The sequence below is a fragment of the Calonectris borealis genome, chromosome 4, assembly GCF_964195595.1.
Source record: "Calonectris borealis chromosome 4, bCalBor7.hap1.2, whole genome shotgun sequence".
NCBI lineage: Eukaryota > Metazoa > Chordata > Aves > Procellariiformes > Procellariidae > Calonectris > Calonectris borealis.
The window spans coordinates 67,255,304-67,265,836 of NC_134315.1; the positions used below are offsets into that span (position 1 = coordinate 67,255,304).

At 42.9% G+C, this 10,533-nt stretch overlaps 1 protein-coding gene across 10 annotated transcripts in view; it reads left to right on the forward strand.

The window, feature by feature from the left end:
• WDFY3 (WD repeat and FYVE domain containing 3) overlaps positions 1 to 7,376 on the forward strand; it is a 178,362-nt gene extending 170,986 nt beyond the window's left edge. For 7 of the 10 annotated variants that reach the window (XM_075149959.1, XM_075149962.1, XM_075149961.1 and 4 more), the window contains 4 exons: positions 835 to 1,173; positions 2,231 to 2,342; positions 2,699 to 2,896; positions 3,691 to 7,376. In XM_075149959.1, coding sequence (XP_075006060.1) covers positions 835 to 1,173; positions 2,231 to 2,342; positions 2,699 to 2,896; positions 3,691 to 3,811 — 770 coding nt within the window. In that variant the 3' untranslated portion in view covers positions 3,812 to 7,376. The remainder of the gene's footprint in view (positions 1 to 834; positions 1,174 to 2,230; positions 2,343 to 2,698; positions 2,897 to 3,690) is intronic. The other 3 variants (XM_075149960.1, XM_075149963.1, XM_075149967.1) reach the window with 1 other exon arrangement.
• The last annotated feature ends 3,157 nt before the right edge of the window (positions 7,377 to 10,533 follow it).

Sequence of the window (10,533 nt, forward strand, 5' to 3'; positions counted from 1 at the left end):
CCAACTTACGGTATTTTCATATTTTTCTGTGAAGATTGAACTTTTTTCTGTGTGTTGTTGTTTCTGCTATTAGTGAATCCAATGGACATTGTCCAAAAGCTAGGGTTTTTTTTATTTTGAAATGGAATTATAGTGTAACAGCAGAGTTAAAAAAAAAAAATCTACTGCTGGAGCAGCATGCTGTTTAGAAAGGCAATGCTGGCCATATCATTTTCCCCTGTCGGAAGATTTTGCTCCGTGCTTGATGGGTGTTTCTTCTAGCCATCTCATCTTCCTTTTGCCCTCTTCATGTTGAAGATATGATCTGGATTTGGATCTGGATCGCTTGATACTCATTAGTAATTATTATATAAACACAGCTTTTTTTTTTCAGTGTCACTAGGAATATAAGTATCTTCGGCAGTTGCTTTTTTTTGTATTAACAAAACCTGTTACAAATCTGCATCATGTTTCTCAGTCAACTGGAGTTTCAGCATAGCTGACTCTGCTTACTTGTTTAAGTTTTGCTGAAAGGCAGCAGGATTTCGTTTTGCTAACTTGAGCATTTTGAAAATTTTACTCGTTGTGTCTATCATAGCCTACCTCAGATGGACTATCGTAGGAAATAGCTTCAGCTAAGGAGTGCTGTTTTCTGACAGACCTGTGCAAAAAAGATGAATAGTGTGATTCCTGGCAGGAGCTGAATCTCTGCAAAGGCTTTGAGATGCCTGCATGCAGTTTCCCTCTAGTCATGCTGTGGTGGTACCTGTTGGGTTGTAGGTAGTGTAGCAGCAGAATAGGGAAAAAGCTCGGACTATAAGCAGCCTTGCTAACAACGTCTTCTGTCCTGTTGAGTGAATCCAGGGCAGGAAGCCCACGAAGAGGACAGCAGTGACTCCGAGGCAGATGATCCATGCATAGGCCAGGACACAAAACTGCAGGAGAGCCAGAGTCAACCAAGCAGCACCAGCCACAGGCCTAGGTCATCATCAAACAGAGCAGCAGCAGCGTGGTCAGCAGACAGCGGCTCTGATGACTCCAGGCGTTGGTCAGACCAGCTCAGCTTGGATGAGAAAGATGGCTTTATCTTTGTGAATTATTCTGAGGGACAAGCAAAAATGCATCCCCATGCTCAGGTTAACCACCCCCACCCCAGCTATGCTGAAGCACGGCACTACAGCAAGCTTAAACCAGGTAAAAGAAATTGGGCACACTTCCTCTGTCAGATAAATGTCTTGTCACCACTGTCCCATAAGGCAGTCTCTCTCTGTCTGTGCAGCATTGAGCAGGGTTGGCTGATAAATTCCAAAATGGTCAGTAAAGAGAAAAAATTGTGTGCAAAGGTTGCATGTTGTTCAAGCTTTTCCTGAGAAGCTGTGGTCAGTTTACCCTGGCCAGCAGCTAAGCCGCTCACTCGTCACCACCACCACAACCTCCTGCAGTGGGACAGTGGAGAGAATAGAAAGAACAAAAGCCAGGGAACTCGAGATAAGAATAGTCTAATAAACAAAGGAAGAGGAGGACAAAACAAGTGATGCAAAGGCAATCACTTGCCACCTCCTGCAAGCAGAATGATGACCAGCCAGTCTCTGAGCAAATGGCTGCCTTCCCCAGAAACCCCTCCTCTCATTTTTATTGCTGAGCATGATGTTATACGGTGTGGAATATCCTTTTGGTCAGTTTGAGTCAGCTGTCCAGCTTGTGTCCCCTCCCAGCTTACTGCACACCTCCAAACTCCTGGTGGGGGGTGGGGGCCAGAGCAGAGTGGGGAAAAAGAGAAAACACTCTGCAAGTACTGCTGAACTACAGCCGAAACACTGATACGTCATCAAAACTGTTTTAGTCATATACCCAAAACACAGCATCATGTGAGCTTTTATGAAGAAAATTAATGATAGTTGGAAATCCGAGTCTTGACTTTAAAAATAAAGTAAAAAATAAAAAATGAAGCTATCCCAGGCTTTGGTACAGGACTTCCCTGTGTATGTCACCATTCTCTGCAGCTCCCAACTGGACTTAGAGAACTTGGAGGCTCTGTGCATTGTTTTGTATCCTCTCCTTTCTTACATGCATTGGGGAGCAGTTGAAAAAACGTTTTCCCAGAGTGAAACTTGAGTCATAGAGAGTTATCTCTAGGGGGAGATTTTTTCTTTCTACAAAGTCACACATACAGATATATTGGGGGAGGAGGGAACAAAAATGAGAACGACCAAATTCGCTATTTCCCCTCCTACTTCCCGCTCATTTCTAGGATACAGATGGGAGCGTCAGTTGGTGTTTAGAAGCAAACTAACTATGCACACGGCATTTGACCGCAAAGACAACGCACATCCAGCAGAAATCACTGCACTCGGCATCTCTAAGTGAGTAGCTCGCAAGCGATTGCTTAAAACATTTTTTCAGTGTTGTCAGCGGGAAGCGGTATGAACCAGCCATTGTTCTTTGCATAATGCTGTTTTGTGATGCGTCTGTTTAGGGCAGCCTTGTTCAAGGACTGAGATAAAAAAAATACTAAAATAAGTAGACTTATTCACCTGCATTATGTTACATAGAGTGTTGTTATAGCTCCATGTCTCAGTCAGACCAGGCTAATTTGTCCATTAGTTACTATGCCAGTAGTTTAACATATTGCATATTCTGACAGGTAAAATCAGTCATCGATGTCTGCGCGTTACTGTGCCAGACTTGTTGCAGGAATGTTTCTGCTTTTTTCTTGCAGGGATCACAGCAGAATTCTTATTGGGGATGGTCGAGGCAGAGTGTTCAGCTGGTCTGTAAGCGATCAGCCTGGCCGATCTGCAGCTGATCACTGGGTGAAGGACGAGGGGGGAGACAGCTGTTCGGGCTGCGCGGTCCGTTTTTCACTCACTGAGAGGCGTCACCATTGCAGGAACTGTGGACAGCTCTTCTGCCAGAAGTAAGCCAGCCAACAGTCTCCTTTGGGCTCTTCTCCATACAGAATTTTAGGTTGGGTAAAGCTGTTGCATACCACGGAACTCTGCTGAAAGACTGAGGTTTCCCTTACCAAAACAGAACTGATAAAGAAAAAACATCAAAACCCTCAAAATTTCCAGGGAGGAATTAGAAAAGACAGACCAGCCCCTTTATAAATCCAGTTAGCAAGACAGGTATTAGGAGAGAAAGAAATCTACTTGCAGCTTTGAAAACTTCCGTGTTGCCCATCTTGGGAAGGACTCTAGACGACTTAGCAAAAAAAAAAAACCACCCAACAAACTTCTTTTGCAGCAACAGTCAGTCTACAAGCAACCCAGTCAAAATGTAAACTGTGTGCAGGCCTGTAAGGGTGCTGATTTAGGAGCCAGTGGCATGCAGCCTCAGACAGGAAAATGCAGCCTCAGACAGAGGATGTATGTGAGCTCCCCTTACCCAGGAGCTGAGGTGGAAGTCTCTTCTCTGGTCTACTGGGTCAGAGACAGTATTTCTAGTTTTATCTCTGTGGCTATATTTTGAGTCTAAACTTGTGACGACAGCTGTTTTTAAGCTACCTTTCACGCAGTCATTGCATTGATTCTGTGGTGATCATGCAAGTTAAATTCTGCTTTTGCCGCACTGCATTGCATTTCTTTGTCAGGATAAGTTTGGACAATTTTCTGGTATTTGAAGTCATGATGATAACTGCCACCCCTGGATAGAAAATGGCCAGGTCAAGAGAGGACCTGTGTTCACAGCGATGTTTGTTTTAATCTACAGGTGCAGTAGGTTTCAGTCCGAAATCAAGCGTCTGAAGATTTCATCACCAGTCAGAGTCTGCCAGAACTGCTTCTACAACCTGCAGCATGAGCGGGGTTCAGAGGAGGGGCCCAGAAACTGATGGGGTCCTGGCAGATAGAGACCCCATCCAACGCCACCATCACTCCAAGAACTAGTGAGAGTATCGTGCAGTGATCAGAAGGGATTAGAATATTGTCTGTTTACACTTAAGTTTATACTGAGTTTTAAGCACTAAAAGTAAAAAGGGATCATTGAATTGATTTGTGTTGACAGAAGGTAAATGAGGCTAACAGCATAATTAAGTGAAGAGCGAGGCCCAGGAAGGCATGATGAATAACCACAAATCCAATAGAACTGTTAACCCCTAAACCTATGTTGACGTGGCTATCGAGAAAATCCTCACTTATCCTAAACACCCATTCTTGTCTTGTTTTTGTAGAGCTAGTCATCTTTATCAGGGGGGAGGGGGAGGGGAAGGCTTTTTAGAAGATAGTTGTAAATCTGCCTTCTTCGCAAGCAACTGTGTATATTGTAAATAGGTATAACGGCCTTTTTATCTAAATATGAACTTAACTGCCTGTTACATGGGACTTCAGATTAACCACTATACTTTGTGTGGCATCTTTATCTCATCTATCAATTTAAATACGAATGTTTAAAAAAAAAAAAAAAAACAAACAAAAACAAACAAAAAAAAACCAGAAAACTCGAAGGCATTATGCGTATTTCTGTTAAAAATCTAGTCTGTGCATGTTTGTTCTTTCAGTTGCCCACAGTATCTTAATTTAAGTAAGGCTATTCATAGAATTACATGGATTTTTTCAAAAGAAAACATTTTTGAGAATAGGACTTGGAGTATTTTATTCTAGCTGTAAGATAACCAGGAAATAAATTGTACACTTGTGTTGCATTTTATACCAAACTATTTACCACCTCAGTGTTGTTCATATTTAATAAGGCCTCTTTTATACATTTGTCAGAGCTGCAGTTTTGTTAATTACTTAATGTTCATTAGCAGCTGATTCATGCAGTGCAAGAACCAGCTTTTACCTTCTTTAGTCAATAGCAATTGGCTTGCCTATAGGTACAGAATTAATTCCTTGTGCATAAAATTTAACCGCTGTTGTCCTGTAGCTTGTTTGCAAAAAAACTTTTGGAACAATAGGCGTTGGTCTAAAACAGGGTGATATTAGTCATGTCAGAAATGCTTCTAAGAGCTATCTTCGTGTTTCAGCACATGGCATCAACTTGAGAACAGCAGTAGATTTCCATTATGGTTTTTAAGTTCCAATATGAATTTAATTGCAGTATTTTTTTACTACTCTGTCATTTATTTTGCACTACATATGGGATGAAGTAGAAGACTGATATCCACTGGGATTGGAACACGTGCATCAGATATGCCCATGGACTTAATTTCTGAATGAGGTCTTGCCAGTGGGTTTTTGGTTGGGCTGGGGAGGCGGGGATGGGGGGAGGGCAGGGGGCAGGCTGGTGTTAGTTTGGTTTTGCTTTTTAATGTATGTGTATATATTTTGTAAATGGATGACAAACTGATCTAGATCTAGGTATATTCACAATGGATTCTTTTAAACAGAGGTAAGGATATGACCCAAACCAACAGAAGACAGGTAGCCCTGCTTTTGCTCTGCTAGTACTTCAGTGAGTGCCTTCACTTGAGACGATGAGATTATCCTTCATTTGGAATGATTTGGGCAGACTCTGGCCCTGGGACAGCAAATGGTTAAAACTGGCACCGTCATCGGAATTGCAGCATTGAAAATGCCAGGCCCTCTGTGGTGGTGTGAGCTCCTTCCAGAAGGTCCTTGGCACTGCGGGGGCACACCTGTCTTCTCTTGATTTGAGCTTCTAGCGGTAATAATTTGTTAATCCTGACCACTTACTATTTACCCTGGTATCACATGTTTATGCACTGAAGGTTAAATATGTATTTTGATACATGTTTGTTTATTATGTATGTGCTGGTCTGTAAAATGAGATATATTCCTGTTTTGGTATGTATACTAGGTCCCCAAATGAACAGAAAGGCTTCTCTAGAGCCCTTGCACACTGTTGAGTAAATGCAGGTTTGTTGAGATTAGCTGACCCAAAAAGATCCCTTTGGATCCAAAGAGTGATGATCAAGTAGCCACGCTGCATGGCTACCCTGACAGATTTGTCTCTAAAAACAAGAAGAGGTCCTCAGTAAGCATGTGCCGAGCACTGGAATTTCTGTGTTCAGCTGTTCTCTGTAATGTTGCCTTCACCCTTCCCAAAATGATGCGAAACCAGCATAGTTCAGAAGACAGGCTAAGTGGCCTTAATGTTTTCAATTTGAAGAAAAGGCTCTTTTAACAACTCTCAAATGCCTTTGAGTCCACAGTTTTCTTCCCCTTGCCTCCAGATTTCAAATCAAAACCAAATTTAAGGAAGTCTTTTTTTTCTGCGGACTGGAACTTGTACAGCCACATAATTAAACCCTAATAAAAACAAGGTTTATGACAATAACACTGATATAATCTAAACACTAAAGCAAACAGTTGGCATATAGTACTAATGCGGGGTCATGAAGGTAGTGGGCCGTCAGTGAAGAGGTAGTCGACTGCATTCAGCTGCATAAGCACGTTGTACTGGTGGTGGTGTACGATTTTGATGTTTGGCAGCGTACTAAAAAAATCAAGGTCATTATTCTTTACAAATTCTGTAGTGTAGAGGTTAGCCCAATTTACATTTTGCAAACAAATCACCACAGCCCTCTGACTTAATTCTTCACTTGTGCTGTTCCAAAAATCACGTTCTTGCATGTAGGAGGTAGAGGGGAAAAAACACACCTGCTCATGTTTCCTCTGGCAGCTGGTGCTGTGGGCAACTGTTTTGTTCACTTGGGAGTGGGTTTTTTTTCCATTTCTTTCAAGCTTCTAATGCAAATACTTGCTTTGTTTTCCATGTAAAAATCTGTTGAGCAAAAATATACTCATGTACACTAACATTAGTAGACTGTATTCTCTGCAAGTACCTCACGTCTTCTCCTGCCTTGTTCTTTGTAGTATATTTATTCATGTACTCTTAACATTCATATGTAGTGTGCAACTGTAATGTCATGCTTATGAGAGGGGGTTGGCTGCCTCCAGCCGACATTCATCAGTTCAATAGCAAAACACTTTAGATAAGTTATTTTGCACTTTCTTATGTATAAAATTGGTAGAAACTTATATTTGCTTTGTATCATTTAAAGACTCCTTTTGTTTCAGTAAATGAACTGTGTATAAAATATTTATGCAGTTAAAACTGTTTTTAGAAAGTATTTTTAATTTCAGCAAGTTTGGTTACTTGTTGCATGACTATTAACACAGCTGACTTTTTGTGTCAGTGCAATGTATATTTTTTTTTTTGTCCTGTTATTAACTTGTAAGCCCTAGTTAAATGGCCATTTATTTGTACAGCATCAGGAGTAAATTGAAGATAACTGGCTAAGACTGGAGTGTGGAATTTTGTACTATATTGCAGAATCCAGTATCTGTTTTTTGGTGGTTACGTAAAAGGCCTGACGATTTACTATCTAGTGTGCAATCTGTGATATCTGAATGTTCATTGTATATTTGTCTCCAATGCAAAAAGGTAGAGTAACACAATTACAACAATACATGATTAAATGCAATAGTTCAGGTACTGAAGTATTTTTTTCATTTCAAATAAATACCTGCTATTTACCACCAAAAAGCTGTTTTGCATTTGTTGGAAAGACATTGGCAGCTGAATAAATGTTTTTAACATGGGAGTGGTAACTAATGAGTAACATGTTTCTTTATCGTCAAGAGGAGTAAATTTCTATTATTTGTTACGGTTTTGCTTTCTGAACATGAGTACAGTCATCCACAATGATGCAGTGTGAAATCGTGTGTCTTTGTTTATTCTTTTTTTGCTTTGTAAGTGTTGCCGTAGAGTGTGAAGCTAGCAGAATTTAACAGTGTATAGAAGAATAGGCTGTACCAATACAGAGAAAGCAGACAGAAAAGAATTCTTTAAGTCATGCTCGATAAGGACAGTGGAAGAGAGGGAAGTATCAAAATCCAATTTAAATAATCTTCCCCAAGGAGAGAATGACTGTAAGAGCAGAACTTGACCTTATCTGGTGAGAAACAGCCCAAGATCCCCAAACGTTGAAATATTTTACCAATTCTTCAATCCATTTTTATACCCTTTTCCAAGCTGGTAATGCTAAAGAATGGGGGTTTTCATGTTGGCAGTTAATCACGTGCTAATTAAAATGGCTAACATTTTTTCTCTAACCTAAAAACCAGGCTTTGATGCAGTTGGGCCTACCATGTTCCTCGGCTGATGAGCACCAGAATTGACACTGCATTCTTGCTATTTGTCAGTAAGTGATTTCTTTGGTTGTAAGAGAAAAGGAACTTCCACCGATGAACTTAACTACCTATGTGTACTGCATTTAACATTAACTCCTTCCATGAACTCTTTGGGGTTTGTAGCTATATTTAAGTGTGCTCTCGAGCAGTAGTTATAGAAGCAATTTTCATGGCCTTTCTACGCCGTATCTTGGTTATATAGCACTGGTAATGTCCACTTTTCATAGGTTCAAGTATTTCTCACTCAGGGATTTCCATATTTTAAATCTTTTCGCACACTGAAAAAAATGTTTTCTCTTTAAGAGTTATGGGGGAATTACTGTACTTCTCAGCATACCTGCCGACACTTGACAGCTGCAGCCAGGCATGCTGTTCTGCTGTCATGGAGCAGGTCACGAATGAACTTCATCAAAGCATTTTGAGCCAGTAAACCATGCCGACTGCGGCTGTAGGTTCTGGCGTCACTGCCCACTCTTTGCGGGGAGAGATGCTCTCCTAGCAGTAGCTCCAGGCTGGTCTGTGCGGCTGGATCGTTCAGTATGCAGTATTTCAACCTCATATTCCTGCGGGCAAAAAAATGAGTTAGCCACCTTCTTTGATCTGTGCCATACTACGTTAGCTAACTTCTGCATAACGTGGTGCAGCGTTTTGCATGACGCAAAGAACTTGCAGTTAGTGTCACATCCTGCCTACAGAGTGCACTGCAGCACCTTTCTCCACAGCTTGTGAAGTCTGATGGAGGGCATCCCTCAGCTTTGGGAAGGTGAGCCAGCCTCACGGGATGGTTTTGTGGACCTCATGTACCTTCAGCACCCCAATATGCATGTGCTCCTCTCCAGCTCTGCCAGCCTGTGGCGTGTCCAAAAACTCCCTTCCACAGGTCTCTGAGGAGCCTGCCTTGATGAAACAAACAAAAAAATTGCCCTTTGAGTTTTCTGAGTGGGTTGTGGAGCCAGAGGCTGAGTGCCGAGGCCAGAGCCCATCCCTGCCCCATGGAGCAGAGGCTCCGGTGTTGAGATTAAGATAGTTGGTGCAATTTAGAGTCTCTTGCAAATCAGGTGTTGGGAGAGTTAGTTTGGCTCCTTTCTGTCCAGACAAACAAAAGCGTGATTAATTAGGAAAGCCGTAGCCTTTTGTGAGGTTCCTGCACTAAACCTGCGTCCGGGAGAAGGAAGAACAGTGCCCAGTGAAATTCATGGCAGCTCAAATGTCAGTGTTGGAGCTGTAAAATCCCCAACAGGCATCAGAGGGGCCAGCAGCCAGTTTTAGAGTAAAACAAGGCAGTTGGTGAGTGACAGGGCAGCTCACTGCAAGTGCACCAGCCTTTAACTCGAGCTTCACCACAGCTCCCACCAGGCGGAAGCACCTCCCAGGGCCAGGTGTTCAATTTAGCAGCTGAAAAAACTAGCCAGGTCTTCCAACGCATCTGTTGGGCGTGCCAGTCGTTCAGAGGAGGTCTGTAGCCGTCTGCTTTCGGGTAGGGAGCTATTACGAACTAAAAAACGCAGCATTTTGTTCTGTGATAGTGCCATAGCCCAGTCCATTGTTTCCAAATTTGTGGCCAATTTGCTGTGACCAAACTGTCTGTCTTCATGGTTGTGATGACTTTGACAGTTCAGAAATGTGAGGCTTGGAGCCTGCTTTCTAGGCTCAAAGTGTTTTGTGCTGTATACCACTGTAAAAAATGCATATGTATTTTTATAGAATTACTGGCAGTGGAACACGTCTGTCTCCATGTCAGGACGCGGTGTTGATTCACCGGTGAGGTTAGTGTGCTACACGACGTAGAGAGGAGGACAGGGTAAGTGAGCACAGGAACGGGACTGATGTGTTGGGAGCCAAATCCTGCCCTATCTTCCTGGGGGAGCTGAGTGACGTTGCATTGGGTGCGTGGCTGGCCCCAAAGGAAGGGGAATTTTTAAGAAATGGGACCAAAACTTGAACACGGCCACTGATGAACATAAGCATAATCATGCCTGCTCAGAAGTTCGCTGCGGCGCCTGCCATGCTGCCCCAGCTGAGGCCCTGCAGGGCAGGCAGGCCAGTGGGAGACGCAACATAGCTTTTCTAAGTGTGAGCGTCTAGGAAAAGCTGTGAAGTCATTATTGCGTGGAGGGGAATGACCAAAAAATGTAATGACCACATTAAATAAATAAAGGGTAAAACCAGGCTGCTGAGAGCCAGTGGTAGCTCAAATCCAGCTAGTTTTCCAGGTGCTGGGCCTTCGGCTGCCCCATCAGCACCTTCCCCCGGGAGGAGGGACTGCTCCCTTCCCACTTCTGGTGCCGCGGCGGCCTGTGCCGCCTGCTGCGCTTTGCTGGGCAGAGCCCCAGGGAAGTTAAAGCGCTGCGGTGCTGAGCAAGAGCAAAGACGACCTCTGGGCAAGAGTATGTTACAAATGTAAATACTGATGTATGGCTCATGTGTGCGTGTGCATGCAGAGCAAGGCTCTTGC